Raw genomic sequence first — 21,128 nt, 5'->3', positions numbered from 1 at the left:
TTTCGGTAACCATTAGTCATTCTCTGACACCTCAAGGGAGACTTCTGGACAATACCACAGAGGTTGAGACGCTTTCTCAGTAGTGCAGTCTTACCCTGTCCTAATGTTTGAAACCAAAAATAACAGTGGCATACCAGTAAACCACACATCAATTTCATCTGATACATGGTAAGTAGGGCTTGTCCACATTGCATCCCTGAGATAGTCCTCTCTCCTCACCCAGCAGCCAGCCAAGTCTTGGCCGCTGTCTTGTTAGGAACTTAGACAATACACAGACAGCTTGAGAGATTTGGTCCAAATTAAGCACACACATATTTTTTGGCTAATGCTTTGAGTTCCCTGTGTGTGTGTGTGTGTTTTCCTCAAAAAGTCAAGGACTTTTTGTTTTAAATAGTCTCTAATATGAAATAACATGTTTAAAAGTTTTGCTTCTTTACTTTAGTGTTTTCCTTACCCTAAAAGATGGTTTTTATTTAGATAAGAAATCTTCTAGCATGCTTAACTAATAGATTTGTTGTTCCACAGAGCTCGTTTGATGGTGGCGAGTTACTATCTGTGTTTAACATTAAATTGTAAACATAAGATTAAAACTGCACCAGAGTGTTTAGAAAAAACAGAAGTCTATTAATCAGGCTCAGGACAATAAATAAGGGTATAAGCTGTTTGGCAAAAGAAAGTGCTTTAAAAAACGTATGTTTCCTTTCCAACTTACTCCTCAAGAGAAAACGTTACTCTTTAAATGTGTCATTTCTCATCTAATCCTTACCAAACAGCATTTTGAAAGCTACAAATATTTACTCATAACCATGACTACACTTTAGACTAACATTCCATAAACGCAGATAAGTTCCCTTTCTATATTAACATGAACACCTAATTTGTGAATTAATATATGTTCTTTAAAGCTAAAAAATTCTATATGTTCTACCTTGACAAGTAGGAAAGAATTTAATTACTAGAAATTTCCTTTGCTGTGGGGCATTATCTTTTGAGTAAATTATACCTTTTCTGTGTCCAAAAGAACTTGAAGTTACCTTGCTAAATCAATTATGTCTATAATGAGATTTTTGAAATGGGGAAAAAAAACAAAAACAAACTTAAAGAAAATAATGAAAATATACTAGCTTCAGTTTGATATACTAGAACACAGCATAATACAGTTAATGCAAATGAGAATAAAATTTAGTTCTGAGCTTCCTAGTAGTCAAGCCAACAAGGACAACACAGACTGTCACGTAGTCCTCAATGTCTGCTAAAATTAATTTTATGAATTAGGAAAATCAAACAATTATCTAGCATAGCTGAATTATGAAAATAGCTCAATATATGGGGCTTTTTACAAGTTAAATTAGCAACATAAAGGACAGTAACCTCACCAGAAGTTGTGGAATAAGAATGTAAAGTTATTCTTCATATAGCTGTTTTGGACTCTGAAAATCTGACTCCATTATATGGAAATGTTGGGGAATTTCCTAAGTTAGAATTTTCATTGAAAAGCCTGGTCTTTACATTTGGAACACTGTAATTTGTAGGATTTAGTTTAATTCAGTGGTTTGAACAAACTGCTTTCAATTTTTTTTCAAAATTTGGTGGGTCTTTAATGGTCTTCTTTTAATATGTTCTTCAATTATGTAAAATTTACTTATTTACTGATGTGGTTTTTAAAGGAAAATTAACTTTGGGCTAGCAAAAATTTGAGGTAAATTCGGAGACATTAACAAGAGCTGAAACAGCTATGAAAAGATTGGGTGTCACTATTATTAAAAAAAAATCTTCCTGCTTCATAAAAGAAAGATGGAAGTTTTTAGCCCATAAATTTTTAGTGTTTTGCATGATATGTTGTAATCTGGTGACTTCCCTTCCTTCCAGCTAGTGTGATTATACTGCTAATCAAAGCTTAAAAATTCCACTATGGCTTAGAAATGGGATGTCTTCACTGTCTATTTACATGTTTGGTAGTAGGTAAGAAACTTCACATGGGGTTAAAAATTCTCTTAAGTTACTATTGTGGAATTTTAAGCAAAGAGCCAAGATAAAAAGATATTTTAATAGCATTGCATCAAACTGTAATGCATGGTATCGGATGAATTCCCAGTTAGGGTGATAAAAATAGAGAAAGAATTCCCTTCTTTATTGAAAATGTTGCTTGAATACAAGAATTGAAATTACTTATTTCAGGCTTGATGTTTTACCCTGACTGTATAAAAAGGCTTCAGAAGATCCAACATTATCTTAAATACTCTGTTTCAAAAGTATACAGTGTTCTCAACGTGTTTTAATGCGTTTTAGAATCAATCCCTTTCCTTTCTTGCACATGTCTTACAAGCTGTTCTAAACTCATATTCAAAATGCTTGAGCTTCATATTTATGCTAATTCAGAAGCAAAGGAATTTGTGCATCTTCCCTAAAATAAGTTTGAAATTTTTAGAATTGTTTCATTTTGGGCTATGCATCTGCTTTCTGAATTGAGAAACATTGCTATGTCAAGAATGGGCAAAAATGGAAAGGAGGAGAAAGGAATGGAAGAGGGATAGGTGGAAAAGGAGGAGGGAGGTAGCAAACCTGTGCTGTCCTATTTTTATTTTGTTATGTAAAAGCATTACCTCTGCTCTGCATTACTGAAATGTTCTCCTGCCTGCTACCCAAGATCTTTCTCCATGTAGCAGTCTGAATTATCATTTGAAAATATGAATTAGGTATTACTTAAAATTCCTTAATGGTTTCCTCTTGCACTTAGTTTTGTTGTTGTTCAGTCACTCACTTGTGTCCAACTCCTTGTGACACCATGGACTGCAGAGCACCAGGCTCCACATCCTTCACTGTCTCTAGCAATTTGCTCAAACTCATGTCCTTTGAGTTGATGATACCATTTTCAAACTCTTTACCATAGCCTACCAGATATCTGTTCTCTGACTTCTCAAGTCACTCTCCCTAGTCTCCACTCTGCTTTGGAAACATGTCAAGAATTTTTCCATTTCAGGGCTCTTGCCCTTGACTTTCTTTTGCCTAAATCACTCTTCTACCTCTTCTGCTCATGACTGGCTTTTCAGCATTTAAGTATCAGCTCAAAAATCCCATTGTAGAGTCCTTCCTTGACTAATTCATCTAACGGAGTCCTATCCCAACCCAATCAGCTTGTACTGGACTATCTGTTCATTCATTTCCTCATAGCACTTAATGCAATCTACACTTACTTTCATTAATGATTTATTTATTTAAGGCTTGTCCCCTTGGATGAGACCATAAGCACCTGGAAATGGGGGTTTTGTCTATTTTGGCTGTGTAGTTAGTCTCATTGACTTTCACAGTGCCTGGCATTTAGTGCAAATATTTGCTGAATAAGTGAATGAGTGAAATAAAGAACTTGGTATGCCTGGAGTTCTGGGTCTATCTGTGTTTTCTTGAATAAGAGGAAAGGAAATTATAAAATTTCTAGGAATTTTTCTAGAAATTTCCTGGGAAAAGTTGCATAGTGGTGAATAGGAATAGAAAGATAGAGCAGGGCCCAAATCCTGCAGTGTCTTGATAGCCATGGAACATAGTTTCTGAAATTACCTTGGTGGTCACTGGATAGCTATTGAAGGTTTTTAAGTAGTCAATGTATATTTTTGAAATACTACTTTATTATTTGTTGTGAAAAACCATTTTTGAGTCAGTAGAGTCTGATTCCAACACAATGGACATGAGTTTGAGCGAACTCTCAGAGATAGTGAAGAACAGGGAATCCTGGTGTGCTGCAGTCCACGAGGTCACAAGAATCAGACACAACTTAGTGACTGAACAACAGCAAGAGTCTGATTCACTCAGCATTGGAAGAGTAACTTCCGAACATCAGCAGGGTGTTGATTTAATTAGTTTTTTTCCATGCAGCATGGCTGGCAGGAGAAAATGTTTGCCTTAGCTCTGCATAGCCTGAGATGAAATGGCTCAGTGCTTCTCAAAGGCATTTCTTAACAGTATTTCTCATATCACGGTAGAGCAGCAAACTCCCTTAAACTTGTCATGCCATCTTGTTGAATCATCCTCCTTTCTCCAGCTGTTCATTATTTTACAGTTTATATTTCTAATGCATGGAGTTACCCTCACATTAGAGTTACTCTCTCCTGTGGGTATATTTCAATTTGTTCTTAAAGGAAATCCAATTTGAAGCCTTTAAAGGCAGTTAGCTTCTTATTTATTTCAGTGGAATAGTTGGTAGGATCTTCCTTAGCTGAAACCTAATACTTATAAGACCCTATAATAATCTCCATCTAACAGTTCAGCTGTATATGTAGCATACACATGTTCACCTGGACTTTTCGTACTGTGTTAGGTGTGTGTATCTAATTTCTAAAAAGGTGTACACAGATATCAGGCTTCCAGTTAAAATAATGGCTTGTTTTATAGTCTCTGGCAGACAATGCTAGTTTCCTGAACTGGTTCACAATAATTTAAAAGCCAGTTTTATGGATTAAACTTAAGTCATAGAATCTTCTTTATATTTATATTGGAGAACATGGGGTTGTGTTTAATAATGGGCTATAAATAGGGAAAGCACCAAATAAGCAAAAAAAACTAATGTGGTCAAATTTAAGAGAAGGAACCAATTTGTCAGTGTTGGCTGACCATTTTTAAGAGCTACTGAATCACATTCATCAGTGATAATCAGTATTGGAAGCTCTCAGTGTGAATAATAACTTCAGAGATTTTGCTATTAAGCTTCCATCTTTTTAGTCCATTATAGCTTGTGAAGCATACTCATATGTAATATGCCTTTTGATGTGTGTGTAAATTTGCTTCTTAGAACTTGTTTTTATCTTTACTTGGATATATCATAGACATTATCTGTTTATAAAGTAGATGGAAAAAAAGATAAATAAGTCCTGTGGTCCCTATCCTCAGAGAGCTTTACTGGGAGTAACAAGTATAGGCAGCTAAGTGCCATGTACGGCAGAGTCTGATCAGTGTCAGTAGAGGAATAAGGGTAAGATGATAAGCAGTGCTTGACTATAGCTTTAGGGTTGAGAAAAAATCTCTTCGAGAAGCCAGGATTTAAACTTGCCTTTATAGGATATGTTAGATTTCAATAAGAAAAAAACAAAAACAAAAAGATCTCAAGCTCAGGGTACAGTCTGAGCAAAACATGAAGGTAGGAAGGTGAAAAATATATAGAACTTTATCTATGTTCATTCAATGTTAATGGCTGCTGTTATAAAACTAGAGTGTGTCAATGCTAACCTGTTATGTTCATAACTTATAGTCGACTCTTAACTAGAGGCCATTTTCACCGACCACCGGTACCTTATTATATCCTCATAAATTACATTCTTATGGCAGTTTCAGACTATGCATACTCAGCATTAATGAGGATATATTTACATCCTTGAAATTAATAGATCATATATAAATTGTATCCTGTTATTTATTTTTTCAAGGTTTTAGTGATTCCTGAAGCACTATCAATAAATCCTTCCAAAATCCTATGTAGTATCAATAAATTCTTCCAAAAGCCTATGTAGTAGGTGGTGTCATGGGGGTTTCTTAATGTAGAACCAAGACACAGATGTTTAAATGACTTTTTCCAGGTTCATTTGTTCAGTCAGTGTAAATATATACCCAATTTAGAACCTATTCCTCTTCCTCTGTATCTATATATTTGGCATTATGTAGAGTCCATATAATTCATATTTGTCTGTGTTGGTATATGAGGAATTAAGGAAATTTTAATTAACGAAGAAACAAGAAATCCTAAATTAGTGATTTTTGACAGCAAAAATAATTTCTGAAACCCCTAAAGTGAGAACAAGAGTAAAGGTGGCAGGCAAAACTGGTATCAGGGAAGACTGAATGAAGGGAAGAGCAGTAGCTAAGACTATGCAAATTAAAAAGGGAAGGCTTTACTATTATTGGACAAAGATAAGGATGTCAGATCTTAAAATACAACAGTTTGTGTTTTCTATAGTGATGGATAAGATTTTTTATATACCATGAAATAGCTCAGGATTTCTTACAGATACTTGAGGGCCAGACTGTCAAAAGCCAACTCAGTTGAATATTTTATGCCTCCCATGATTCCACATTTACTTGTTCAGTAACAGTGAATTTCATTTCTCAAAACAACACAAGAGAAGACTCTACACATGGACATCACCAGATGGTCAACACCAAAATCAGATTGATTATATTATTTGTAGCCAAAGATGGAGAAGCTCTATACGGTCAGCACAAACAAGACCAGGAGCTGACTGTAGCTCAGATCATGAACTCCTTATTTCCAAATTCAGACTGAAATTGAAGAAAGTGGGGAAAACCACTAGAACATTCAGGTATGACCTAAATCAAATCCCTTATGACTATACAGTGGAAGTGAGAAATAGATTTAAGGGATTAGATCTGATAGACAAAGTGCCTATGAACTATGGATGGAAGTTCGTGATATTGTACAGGAGACAGGAATCAAGACCATCCCCAAGAAAAAGAAATGCAAAAAAGCAAAATGGCTGTCTGAGGAGGCCTTACAAATAGCTGAGAAAAGAAGAGAAGTGAAAAGCAAAGGAGAAAAGGAAAGATATAAGCATCTGAATGCAGAGTTCCAAAGAATAGCAAGGAGAGATAAGAAAGCCTTCCTCAGTGATCAATGCGAAGAAATAAAGGAAAACAGCAGAATGGAAAAGACTAGAGATCTCTTCAAGAAAATTAGAGATACAAAGGGAATATTTCATGCAAAGATGGTCTCAGTAAAGGACAGAAATGGTATGGACCTAACAGCAGCTGAAGATGTTAAGAAGAGGTGGCAAGAATACACAGAAGAACTGTACCAAAAAATCTTCATGACCCAGATAATCACAGTGGTGTGATCACTCACCTAGAGCCAGACATCCTGGAATGTGAAGTCAAGTGGGCCTTAGGAAACATCACCATGAACAAAGCTAGTAGAGGTGATGGAATTCCATTTGAGCTATTTCAAATCCTGAAAGATGATGCTGTGAAAATGCTGCACTCAATATGTCAGCAAATTTGGAAAACTCGGCAGTGGCCATAGGCCTGGAAAAAGTCAGTTTTCATTCCAATCCCAAAGAAAGGCAATGACAAAGAATGCTCAAACTACTGCACAATTGCACTCATCTCACATGCTAGTAAAGTAATGCTCCAAATTCTCCAAGCCAGGCTTCAGCAATACGTGAACCTTTAACTTCCAGATGTTCAAGCTGGTTTTAGAAAAGGCAGAGGAACCAGAGATCAAATTGCCAACATCTGCTGGATCATCGAACAATCAAGAGAGTTCCAGAAAACATCTATTTCTGCTTTATTGACTATTCCAAACCCTTTGACTGTGTGGACTACAACAAACTGTGGAAAATTCTGAAAGAGATGGGAATACCAGACCACCTGACCTGCCTCTTGAGAAACCTGTATGCAGGTCAGAAAGCAATAGTTAGAACTGGACATGTAACAACAGACTGGTTCCAACTAGGAAAAAGAGTACATCAAGGCTGTATATTGTCACCCTGCTTACTTAACTTATATTCAGAGTACATCATGAGAAACACTGGACTGAAAGAAACACAAGCTGGAATAAAGATTGCTAGGAGAAATATCAATAACCTCAGATATGCAGATGACACCACCCTTATGGCAGAAAGTGAAGAAGAACTAAAGAGCCTCTCAATGAAAGTGAAAGAGGAGAGTGAAAAAGTTGGCTTAAAGCTCAACTTTCAGAAAACGAAGATCATGGCATCTGGTCCCATCACTTCATTGCAAATAGATGGGGAAACAGTGGAAACAGTGGCTGACTTTATTTTTTGGGGCTCCAAAATCACTGCAGATGGTGATTGCAGCCATGAAATTAAAAGAGGCTTACTCCTTGGAAGGAAAGTTATGACCAACCTAGATAGCATATTCAAAAGCAGAGACATTACTTTGCCAACAAAGGTCCATCTAGTCAAAGCTATGGTTTTTCCAGTGATCAAGTATGGATGTGAGAGTTGGACTATAAAGAAAGCTAAACACTGAAGAATTGATGCTTTTGAACTGTGGTGTTGGAATGGACTCTTGAGAGCCCCTTTTACTGCAAGAAGATCCAACCAGTCTATCCTAAAGGAGATCAGTGCTGGGTGTTGATGATCAGCAACATCGGTGCTGATGTTGAAGCTAAAACTCCAATAATTTGGCCAACTGATGAGAAGAGCTGACTCTTTTGAAAAGACCCTATGCTGGGAAAGATTGAGGGCAGGAGGAGAAGGGGACAACAGAGGATGAGATGGTTGGATGGCATCACCAACTCAATGGACATGGGTTTGGGTGGCATCTGGGAGTTGGTGATGGATGGGGAGGCCTGATGTACTGAGGTTCATGGGGTCACACAGAGTCAGACATGACTGAGTGACTGAAATGAACTGACACTTCAAAATAGACCTAATGTAATTTATATTTCATTGTGAAAGTGACTAGTGCTAGTGTGACTATTCACTTTTCTGAATTGAGGTCAGACTCTGTCTATAGATATTCTCCATGGAGAAAACAGGGCAAAATGTATTAAATCAAACAAATTTAATTTCATTTTGTTTAAAAAAGTACACCATTGCATGTTACATGGGGAACAGCATATTAAGTGGTTTAAGAGGAGATTTATAGTGTCTTTGTATTTTATTGAAAATCCTTCTTTTTGTACTGATGAGAATCCAAGTGTAAGTTTGGAATCAATTTCTTAATCAAAGAAATATAGTAGTACATTTTCTGTACTATATTTAGTATCTTGTATGGATTGGAAGAATTATTTTAAAATCTGTGTTCTTCATATTCTAAAGCCTTTATAGCAAACTTGGTGTAGTGGAATGTATCCCCAATATCATGTTTCAGAAAGTCACGGTTTATTCCTCTATTGTAAGGATTAAAGCCAAAAGGAACACAAAGAAAATTAGATAAAAAAGACAAAAATATTGAAAATGTGAATCAGACATGGCACAGCATTGGCAGTTTTTAATTTTGATCAATCGAAAAACAAACGGAAGCATGTCGATTCAATTTGCCAGGAAACACAGATGGCTTCGAAATGAGGGAGAAGAGAACAAACTTAGAACAAAGCACGTTTATCCGTTTTCACCATAGCCAAAATACCCATACCCACATATCATTTTAGGAGCGCTTGTTTATTAACCTCCTGCCCTTTAGTGTGGAGGCTGGGTGGAGGGAATGAACCCAGCCCTGGCACTTTCAGTCTGTGACCCTTGGACTGGTACTCAATGTGGTTTAGAAATATTTGCCTTCATTTGGTCCTTTTTTTCTCCCCCTCTTTATAGCTTAACCAGATGGAAAAGGCAGTGGCAGCAGCACACACATTTTTCATGGCCAACCCCGAGCACATGGAAATGCAGCAGAACATCGAGAATTACAGAACGATGGCGGGAGTTGAAGACCTCCAGTTGGTAGACCGGGAGGCCAAACCACACCTGGTAAGCTTTGGGGATCCTGCACTAACCATGAGAAGCTAAGTGCTACCAAGGTTCAATGGATTCAGAGCAAATTCCTATGAGTGGATATCTCACACTGATTCTCAATTTCCAATACAGTTTCATTTTTGTACTTTAAGATGAAACATTGTAGTGCAGGGCTAAAAATATTGAGAGAGAAATTAAAATTAACTTAGAAAAGCAGTATGATATGGTGAAAAGTAAGACATGACATAAATATTTGTAGCCCTTTGTGAGCCTCAGCCTTCCCCTGTACCCCCATGCCTCCCACCTTCAGCACTTTAATTTTACCCACTGGAGTTGAAACCCATGTGAATTGCTCAAAGTCACCCCATGATTTCCCAGCAACCAATTCAGTGGTTTTTCCAGGGTACTCATACATTTCAATTTTTTGTTTTTTTAAAGCTACATAAAGCTGAAGCTGAAGCAGGAAGCTGAAGCTCCAATACTTTTGTCACCTGATGCAAAGAGCCAACTCACTGGGAAAGATCCTGATGCTGGGAAAGATTGAGGTCAGGAAGAGAAGGGGATGACAGAGGATGAGGTGATTGGATGGCATCACTGACTCAGTGGACATGAGTTTGAGCAAACTCTGGGAGATAATGATCAGGGAAGTCTGGTGTGTTGCAGTCCAGGGACTACAAAGGGTCGGACACAACTTAAGGATGGAAAAACAACAACAAAGTTACATAATTATTCCTTCCCAAGAGGCTCAGTGGCAGAGAATCTGCCTGTCAATGCAGGAGATGCAGGAGACATGGGTTCAATTCCTGGGTTGGGAAGATCCCCCAAGGACATTTCTTGTCCCCCAAGAAATGACAACCCTGTCTAGTAGTCTTGCCTGGAAAATTCCATAGACAAGCTTGAAGGGCTACAGTCCATAGGGTCACAAGGAGTCTGACAGAACTGAGCGACCGAGCATCATTTCAGTTCAGTCACTCAGTCATGTCAGACTCTTTGCGACCACATGGACTGCAGCACGCCAAGCTTCCCTATCCACCACCAACTCCTGGAGCCTGCTCAAACTCATGTCCATCGAGTCAGTGATACGATCTAACCATCTCATCCTCTGTTGCCCCCTTCTCCTCTTGCCTTTAGTCTTTCACAGCATTAAGGTCTTTTCCAGTGAGTCAGTTCTTCGCATCAGCTGGCCAAAGTATTGGAGCTTTAGTTTCAGCATCAGTCCTTCCAATGAATATTCAGGACTGATTTTCTTGAGGATTGACTGGGTTGATCTCCCTGCAGTCCAAGAGACTCTGAAGACTCTTCTCCAACACCACATTTCAAAAGCATCAGTTCTTCAGCACTCAGCCTTCTTACATCCATTTATGACTACTGGAAAAATCATAGCTTTGACCATCTGAACCTTTGTTGGAAAAGTAATGTCTCTGCTTTTTAAAATGCTCTATAGATTTGTCATAGCTGCTCTTCCAAGGAGCAAGCATCTTTTAATTTCATGGCTGCAGTCACTATCTGCAATGATATTTGAACCCCAAGAAAACAAAGTCTGTCACCATTTCCATTGTTTCCCCATCCATTTGCCATGAAGTGATGGGACCAGATGCCATGATCTTCGTTTTTTGAATGTTGGGTTTTAAGCCAGCTTTTTCACTCTCCTCTTTCACTTTCATCAAGAGGCTCCTCAGCACCTCTTTGCTTTCTGCCATGCAAAGACAGAGCATGCATGCATACAATTATTCCTTTAAATAAAATCACTATTCTCAAAGTATGACCTTCAAGGGACTGAAGAAAAGGCTAAGAGAGGAAGATTTTAGATGGAAGTCTTTTTTCTTCTTTTTTAAAAAATTGAACCAGGCTTGGAAATGAGCATCTCATCCATCCACATAAGTCTTCCTGCACTTGGTTGCATAGCCCTACCTACATTCAAACAGGTTAGAAATCAAAGTCTTGAGTGATCTCAGGAAGGAAATGAAATTGATTGATGCTGCAGCATAGGCTTACTCAGTCAATCCCTTCTCATTTATGAGTTGAAGCCAGCGACTGAAGTGAACTGAACCGAAGCCAGGGCAGTTACCCTTTATCTCCCAGTGAGACCCTTTATCTTTCACAGTGAAAGAATCCCCTGCCCCACTTCCTAAGTGATCTAGAATCTTCCTGCATCTTGCTATTCAAGTTCTTCTTGGGTGGTCTTAAAAATTTTTTCTGTTTCTTTCTAGGAGAGTTACAGTGCAGGAGTCAAACACTATGAGGCCGATGACTTTGAACTAGCTATCAAGTACTTTGAACAAGCTTTAAGAGAATATTTCAATGAAGACATGGAGTGCAGAGCCCTGTGTGAGGGTCCTCAGAGATTTGAGGAATATGAATACTTAGGGTACAAAGCTGGTCTCTATGAAGCCATTGCAGGTAAAGATTATTTTTTCTTTGATTTTCTGATTGTAGAAAAAACTAGATGCCAAACTGTTCCAACAATGTAGAAGTATGTATTGTAAAAATTAAATAGTGTAAAAAGATTCTCATGTACATATCATATCGTGTCTCCCATGAATTATTTTCCCTAGTTTAAATTTTGGTGACTGTGCTCCCAAGATTTTTCATGTGCATACTTAAATATCTATGTGTTTATTATAATTATTATTTAATTTTTATTAAAATGAGTCAATATTATAGATACTGCTTTTAAGTATATGTCTTGTTTTTGTTTTACTTACGCTTAACAACATATTGTGGATTTCTTCTCATGTAAGTACATGTAGATCTACCTTACTGCATTATATGGGGAAAGCATAATTTATTTGACCAGTCTTTTACTGATGAATATTAAGAAAGTTGCAATTTTTCATTACGTTTACCCATGTAGTAGTGAATACCTTTGTATAGTTTTCTTCAATTACTTAAATGAATAACTTATTACATACAGGGATTTAATATATCACAAAGTGACATTAACTGAGGAGGTTAACTAGTTAACCTAACCTAACGTTATGGTGGGAAGTGAGTTCTCTGCTGCATATGAAAAAATACACAAAGACAAATTGTATTATACTAATACAATATTAGTTTATATTGTATTATATTAGTTTAGTATTAATTTAAATTGTATTATACTAATATAATAAAAAATAGAACTGTTAGAAGAAAATGTAAGAGAATATTAATATAACAAAAGGATAGTTCTCAGACAAAAGATGAGAAGGTTGAAGAAAAAGAATTTAAAAGATTGATAAGTACAAAAGATACTATAAGTCAAGTTGACTTTTAATGGTAAGTCAAAAGTTGCAAAATGTTTATAGGTAAACAGTTACTATCACTAATATTTAAACAGTCTGTGAATTATTATTAGTAACAGTTTATTTTTGCTTATTGGTAGTAATAACAATAAGCAACATTTTTTTTAGCAGTTGCAGTATACATTTTATATAGTTATATCACTTTTATATTTCTTTTAATCCTCTAAACAACTCCCTGTGGGTATTGTTATTCACCCTCTTCTCCCCTTTTAAATGAGCAGTTTAGACCTCAGAAAGATTAAGTAATGGGATTAAGGTGAAGTTGAGAATCAATCCTAGGATTTTCTCACTCTGAAGCCTATACTTTGAAGATCTACACAGCTGAAAAATTGACAAAGTTTATTTAGTCAATAATAAATCTTTAATGCATATTTGTTGAGTATATACTATGTTCCAAGTTATAAAAGCATGAAAAACAATGTTTACCCGCACACACACTCATAGAAATCCAAATTAATAAAGTCAATTTGCTTTCCCCAACTTCCAGTGTTTTCTGTCTTCATTGAAAACATCACTCATCTAGTAGCTCAAACCAAAGCCCTAGATATCTTTAACTCTACATTTCCTTCAATTCCTATTCATTCCCCTCCCACTTGTTACTAAACTTTGATGGAGGCTGCTTCCTAACAGCATTTAAGATTTTCTAATTCTTTCCACTCCTTTTGCTACTTTTCTGGCTCAAATCAGCAGTGTATTTTGACTAATCTGCTGTGATAGCCTCCCTCCTGGTCCTCATGTTCTGATCAGGTTTTATTCTGTAGAGCAGACAGGACAGTTTTCAAAAAATGGGAATTCTGTTTATAGACATACTGACATCTCTAGACACCCCAGTGGCTTCCATTGCACTTGAAATCCAAAACCTTTAACAAAGACTTTCATCACTGCATAATAGCATATATTTTCTTCCTCTCTTTTTCTCTCTTTAATCCACTCCTGCTGTACTTCTTTTAATTCCTAGGGTATGCCATACTCATTTCCACTCATAGAAAATTGAAAATATTTTCTATCACTTGGCTATTGTCCAATCTTCTTAAGTACTTAATCCTCAGTGCCTACTTACAGTAGTGGTGGTATAGTTGCTAAGTCATGTCCGACTCTTGTGACCCCATGGTCTGTCACCCACCAAGCTCCTTTGTCCATGAGATTTCCCGGGAAAGAATACTAGAGTGGGTTGCCTTTTCCTTTTCCATTAGCCTACTTACAGTGACTGGCAAATAGAAGGTGTTCCGTGAATATTTGTTAAATGAATGGGTGGAAGGAAGAAAAGAAGAAAAGGATGAGGGAAAGAAGGGAGGAGACTATATATCCATTAATCATATCTTAGACATTAAAAGGGCTAATAATACTCTGTATCTGTGAAAATATAAGTCAAAATATTGAGGTTTTTTAGTGGGATAATTAGGAAACGTCTATCAAAATTTAGACTAGGAAGTAAACTGGAAATCAATTTGCATTTGTTTGGCCTTTTTTTTTTTACATTTTAGAAATGTATATGCCTACACATTTCAAACTGATTGCCATAATAAATCTAGTTATAATATGTCATGATACAAAGATTATTGTTGTTCAGTCGCTAAGTTGTGACTCTTTGCAACCCAATGGACTATAGCATTCCAGGCTCCTCTGTCTTCCACTATCTTCCAGAGTTTGCACAAACTCATGTCCATTGAGTCAGTGATGCTATCTAACCACTAACCATCTCATGCTCTGCCACCCCCTTATCCTTTTACCTTCGATCTTTCCCAGCATCAGTGTCTTTTCCAATGAGTCAGTTCTTTACATCAGGTGGCCAAAGTTTTGGAGTTTCAGTTTCAGCATCAGTCCTTCCAATGAATATTCAGAACTGATTTCCTTTAGGATGGACTGGTTGGATCGCCTTGCAGTCCATGGAACTCTTAAGACTCTTCTCCAACACCAGAGTTCAAAAGCATCAATTCTGGGCTCAGCTTTCTTTATAGTCCAACTCTCAAATCCATACATGACTACTGGAAAAACCATACCTTTTACTAGACAGAACTTTGTTGGCAAAGTTTCTGCTTTTTAATATGCTGTCTAGGTTGGTCATAGCTTTTCTTGTAAGGAGCAAGGGTATTTTAATTTCATGGCTGCAGTCACCATCTACAGTAATTTTGGAGCCCCCCAAAATAAAGTCTCACACTGTTTTCATTGTATCCCCGTCTATTTGGCATGAAGTGATGAGACTGGATGCCATGATCTTAGTTTTCTGAATGTTGAGTTTTAAGCCAGCTTTTTCACTCTTCTGTCACTTTTATCAAGAGGCTCTTTAGTTCTTCACTTTCTGCCATAAGGGTTGTGTCCTCTGTATATCTGAGATTACTGATATTTCTCCCAGCAACCTTGATTCCAGCTTGTGCTTCATCCAGCCCAGCATCTCACATGATGTACCCTGCATATAGGTTAAATAAGCAGGGTGACAATATACAGCCTTGATGTACTCCTTTCCTGATTTGGAACCAGTCTGTTGTTCCATGTCCAGTTCTAACTGTTGCTTCCTGATCTGCACACAGATTTCTCAGGAGGCAGATCAGGCGGTCTGGTATTCCCATCTTTTTCAGAATTTTCCACAGTTTGTTGTGATCCACACAGTCAAAGGCTTTTGAATTGTCAATAAAGCAGAAGTAGATATTTTTCCTGGAACTGCCTTGCTTTTTTTATGATCCAATGGATGTTGGCAATTTGCTCTCTGGTTCCTCTGCCTTTTCTAAATCCAGCTTGAACATCTGGAAGCCCACAGTTCACGTACTTTTGAAGCCTGGCTTGGAGAATTTTGAGCATTACTTTGCTGGCCTGTGAGTTGAGTGCAATTGTGCGGTAGTTCGAACATTCTTTGACATTGCCTTTCTTTGGGATTAGAATGAAAACTGACCTTTTCCAGCCCTGTGGCCACTGCTGAATTTTCCAAATTTGCTGGCATATTGAATTGCAGCAGTTTAGCAGCACCATCTTCTAGGATTTGAAATACCTTAACTGGAATTCCATCACCTCTACTAGCTTTGTTCATAATGACGCTTCCTAAGGCCCACTTGACTTTGCATTCCAGGATGTCTGGCTCTAAGTGAATGATCACACTATTGTGTATATCTGGGTCCTGAAGATCTTTTTGTATAGTTCTGTGTATTCTTGCCACCTCTTCTTAATATCTTCTGCTTCTATTAGGTCTGTTACTGTGCCCATCTTTGCATGAAGTGTTCCCTTGGTATCTCTAATTTCATGAAGAGATCTCTAGTCTTTCCCATTCTATTGTTTCCCTCTATTTCTTTGCATTGATCACTGAGGAAGGCTTTCTTATCTCTCCTTGCTGTTCTTTGGAACTCTTCATTCAAATGGGTATATATTTCCTTTTCTCCTTTGCTTTAGCTTCTCTTCTTTTCTCAGGCAGTTATAAGGTCTCCTCAGACAACCATTTTGCCTTTTTGCACTTCCTTTTCTTGGGGATGGTCTTGATCACTGCCTCCTGTACATTGTCCTGAACCTCTATCCATAGTTCTTCAGGCACTCTGTCTATCAGATACAATCTCTTGAATCTGTTTGTCACTTCCACTCTATAATCATAAGAGATTTGATTTAGGTCATACGTGAAGAGGAACTAAAAAGCCTCTTGATGAAAGTGAAAGTGGAGAGTGAAAAAGTTGGCTTAAAGCTCAACATTCAGAAAAATAAGATCATGGCATCTGGTCCCATCACTTCATGGGAAATAGATGGGGAAACAGTGGAAGCAGTGTCAGACTTTATTTTTTGGGGCTCCAAAATCACCGCAGATGGTGATTGCAGCCATGAAATTAAAAGACGCTTACTTCTTGGAAGGAAAGTTATAACCAACCTAGATAGCATATTCAAAAGCAGAGACATTACTTTGCCAACAAAGGTCTGTCTAGTCAAGGCTATGGTTTTTCCTGTGGTCATGTATGGATGTGAGAGTTGGAGTGTGAAGAAGGCTGAGCGCCAAAGAATTGATGCTTTTGAACTGTAGTGTTGGAGAAGACTTTTGTGAGTCCGTTGGACTGCAAGGAGATCCAACCAGTCCATTCTGAAGGAGATCAGCCCTGGGATTTCTTTGGAGGGAATGATGCTGAAGCCAAAACTCTAGTACTTTGGCCACCTCATGCAAAGAGTTGACTCATTGGAAAAGACTCTGATGATGGGAGGGATTGGGAGCAGGAGGAGAAGGGGATGACAGAGGATGAGATGGCTGGATGGCATCACTGACTCGATGGACCTGAGTCTGTGTGAACTCCGGGAGTTGGTGATAGACAGGGAGGCCTGGCGTGCTGCGATTCATGGGGTCACGAAGAGTCAGACACGACTGAGCGACTGAACTGAACTGAACTGAATGGTCTAGTGACTTTCCCTGCTTTCTTCAATTTAAGTCAGAATTTTGCAATAAGGAGTTCATGATCTGAGCCACAGTCAGCTCTCAGTCTTGTTTTTGCTGACTGTATAGAGTTTCTCCATCTTTTGCTGCAAAGAATATGGTCAGTCTGATTTCCGTATTGACCATCTGGTGATGTACATGTGTAGAGTCTTCTCTTGTGTTGTTGGAAGAGGGTGTTTGCTATGACCAGTGTATTCTCTTGGCAAAACTCTGTTAGCCTTGACCTGCTTCATTTTGTACTCCAAGGCCAAATTTGCCTGTTACTCCAGGTATCTCTTTACTTCCTACTTTTGCATTATAGTCTCCTATAATGAAAAGGACATCTTTTTTGGTTATTAGTTCTAGAAGGTCTTCGTAGAACCATTCAATTTCAGCTTCTTCAGCATTGCTGGTTGGGGCATAGACTTGGATTACTATGATTTTGAATGGTTTTCTGTGGAAATGAACAGAGATCATCTGTTATTTTTGTGACTGCATCCAAGAACTGCATTTCAGACTCTTTTGTTGACTATGAGGGCTACTCCATTTCTTCTAAGGGAGTCTTGCCCCTAGTAGAAGATATAATGGTCATCTGAGTTAAATTCACCCACTCTCGTCCATTTTAGTTCACTGATTACTTTTAATGGCACCCCACTCCAGTACTCTTGCCTGGAAAATCCCATGGACAGAGGAGCCTGGTGGGCTGCTGTCCATGGGGTCACTAAAAGTCGGACATGACTGAGCGACTTCACTTTCACTTTTCACTTTCATGCATTGGAGGAGGAAATGGCAACCCACTCCAGATTTCTTGCCTGGAGAATCCCAGGGATGAGGGAGCCTGGTGGGCTGCTGTCTATGGGGTCGCACAGAGTCGGACATGACTGAAGTGATTTAGCAGTAGCAGCAGCATTATTTAGTTCACTGATTTCCTTTATTAAAGTTTACTATCTTCTGTTTTTAAGGATAGGTGCCATGTTTTCATGCCCACATTTGTCTCTACACCTGCCTCTACCAATGGCCACGGAACAGTTCTGGCAAATGTCCTATATCTGGTTTAAGAGAATTGACTGACAAATTCTTACAGATTAACATTTTGTCATTTCTGAGGTCACCACAGCTGTTGGTTGCTGGAAAAGAATAGAAGTCTCCTAACTCAGGCTATTAATACTTTACACAGCTACCACCACTACTACTACCACCACTCCACTTCCAATAAAGAACAGCAATAAAAAAAAAATCATAGTCCCTCAAGTTCAATCAAATATTATATGTTACAGAAATATCTTGTCTTCTTGGGAATTTGAAGCATATCCACTTTATTATGAGATAGAAATCTTTAAATGTATTTCCATACAAGAATCTTGAGTCTCAAACATATTAAAACATAATTGCACAATAAAATTTGATATAGAATGGAGGCAAGGAATCTAACTAATAAAAAGGATATCATTACTCCATGTAAATTCCTATCAGATTCAAAACTATTTTCAATTAGGAAAAAATTGGCTTTTAAACTGCAGAATGTATTTAGAAAGCCAGAATTTTTTAATTTTAGATTTAGAAGAATGTTGCAAATTGGAGAAAACTACAAATGACTTCTGAATGAAGTTATTTATTGCTAGCCATGTTCATTGAAAGCCCTAAAGGATATAATTTTATCAGTTTTATTTTGCTGCTTTTTATACCTTGCTTTGAAAAATACTTTCATTCAGATGGTGTTGTGTATATTTCCCACCTTTTCCTTTTGCTTGTCATTTGAAATTAGTAGTGTGTATTACAAGGTAAAGAGGAAAGCAAATGGCCAGCAAAACTAGGAGAAACATTTGAGAGTTGTTTGTTATTTTCTTAAGAAATAAAATATCTAGCTATTTATTTCTAACATACTAATCAAATAAACAGAACCCATTCTTCTCCTCACATCCTCCAAGTGGAATTAAGAACCAAAGGATAATAGTGATACTATTGTCTATCCTATATTGGATTGATTAGCCAGGTTTTAGAGAACTGGCACATTGTCCTACACACCAGAAAACATGTATTTCCTTTCTGTTTTGTTTTGGGTTCCGTCTTCAAGGTCATCCAGATATAAGCCAAACTCTGCCTAATAGAGAGCCTTTTGAAAAGAGGCAGTTGTGAATTAGAATGTACAGTAATAAAGTAGGGAAGTTTTATCATTATTCTCAAGAGAATTCACTCTGCACAAGCATGAATGGACTGTTTTCTTAATGGAAAAGACTGCCTCCTTCTTTATTGTAAAAATCAGAGTCAGGGCAAAGTATAAAAAGGGTTTTCTTTCTAGGACATTAGCTTCTTGTGTTTCCTTAGCTCCTGCTTGGATGAGATAGAACCCAGAGCTGTTAATAAAAGGAGCATGAAAACTGCTATGCTTCAGGATCCCCACCCGTTTGCAAGTGACAAGAATGGGGACAAAGAAAGGGAAACAAAGAAAAAGAAACAAAGTGCTCCTTCAGATTCTTTACTTTTCATCCTTCTCCTATAGTACTACCAGTCTCTATAGTATTAGGGGGCTTTCCAGGTGGCTCAGTAGTAAAGAACCCATCTGCGAAGCAGGAGACGAGGGTTCAATTCTTGGATTGGAACAATCCCTTGGAGGAAGAAATGGCAACCCACTCTAGTATTCTTGTCTGGGAAATCCCATGGGCAGAGGAGCCTGGAGGGCTACAGTCTATGGGGTCGCATAGAGTCAGACACAACTTAAGTTACTAAAACACCAACAATATTAGCAAATATGGAAAACTCAGCAGTGGCCACAGGACTGGAAAAGGTCAGTTTTCATCCCAATCCTAAAGAAAGGCAATGCCAAAGAATGCTCAAACTACCACACAATTGCACTCATCTCACATATTGGTAAAGTAATGCTTAAAATTCTCCAAGCCAGGCTTCAGCAATATGTGAACTGTGAATGTCCAGATGTTCAAGCTGGTTTTGAAAAGGCAGAGTAACCAGAGATCAAATTGCCAACATCTGTTGGATCATCAAAAAAGCAAGAGAGTTCCAGAAAAACATCAATTTCTGCTTTCTTGACTATGCCAAAGCCTTTGGCTGTGTGGATCACAACAAACTGTGGAAAATTCTGAAATAGATGGGAATACCAGACTGCCTGACCTGCCTCCTGAGAAATCTGTATGCAGGTTCAGGAAGCTACAGTTAGACCTGGACATGGAACAACAGACTGGTTCCAAATAGGAAAAGGAGTATGTCAAGGCTGTATATTGTCACCCTGCTTACTTAACTTATAGGCAGAGTACATCATGAGAAAACCTGGACTGGAAGAAACACAAGCTGGAATCAAGATTGCTGGGAGAAATATCAGTAACGTCAGATATGCAGATGACACCACCCTTATGGTAGAAAGTGAAGAAGAACTAAAGAGCCTCTTGATGAAAGTTAAAGAGGAGAGTAAAAAAGTTTGCTTAAAGCTCAACATTCCGAAAAATAAGATCATGGCATCTGGTCCCATCACTTCATGGGAAATAGATGGGGAAACAGTGGAAACAGTGGCTGACTATTTTTCTAGGCTCCAAAATTACTGCAGATGGTGATTGCAGCCATGAAATTAAAAGACACTTACTCCTTGGAAGGAAAGTTATGACCAACCTAGATAGCATATTCAAAAGCAGAGACATTACTTTGCCAACAAAAGTCCATCTAGTCAAGGCTATGGTTTTTCCAGTGGTCATGTATAGATGTGAAAGTTGGACTGTGAAGAAAGCTGAGCACAGAAGAATTATGGTTTTGAACTGTGGGATTGGAGAAGACTCTTGAGAATCCCTTGGACTGCAAGGAAATCCAACCAGTCTATCCTAAAGGAGATTAGTCCTGGGTGTTCACTGGAAGGACTGATGCTGAAGCTGAAACTCCAATACTTTGGCCACCTCATGCAAAGAGTTGACTCATTGGAAAAGACCCTGATGCTTGGAGTGATTGGGAGCAGGAGGAGAAGGGGACAGCAGAGGATGAGTTGGCTAGATGGCATCACCGACTAGATGGACATAAGTTTGGGTGGCATCCGGGAATTGGTGATGGACAGGGAGG

General features: G+C 38.0%; 1 protein-coding gene across 2 annotated transcripts in view; it reads left to right on the top strand.

Moving 5' to 3' along the window:
- Positions 1 to 21,128, top strand: part of P3H2 (prolyl 3-hydroxylase 2) — a 177,834-nt gene that overhangs the window by 121,797 nt on the left and 34,909 nt on the right. For both annotated transcript variants that reach the window (XM_086319406.1, XM_086319412.1), the window contains exons 2-3: positions 9,279 to 9,431; positions 11,627 to 11,816. In XM_086319406.1, the coding sequence (XP_086175532.1) occupies positions 9,279 to 9,431; positions 11,627 to 11,816 (343 nt within the window). The remainder of the gene's footprint in view (positions 1 to 9,278; positions 9,432 to 11,626; positions 11,817 to 21,128) is intronic.

Source organism: Bos grunniens, chromosome 1, assembly GCF_055505025.1.
Source record: "Bos grunniens cultivar Pamir isolate PY7600 chromosome 1, Bosgru_T2T1.0, whole genome shotgun sequence".
Lineage (NCBI taxonomy): Eukaryota > Metazoa > Chordata > Mammalia > Artiodactyla > Bovidae > Bos > Bos grunniens.
The sequence above is the reverse complement of the archived record's forward strand: the minus strand, read 5'-3'. Positions and strand labels throughout refer to the sequence as shown.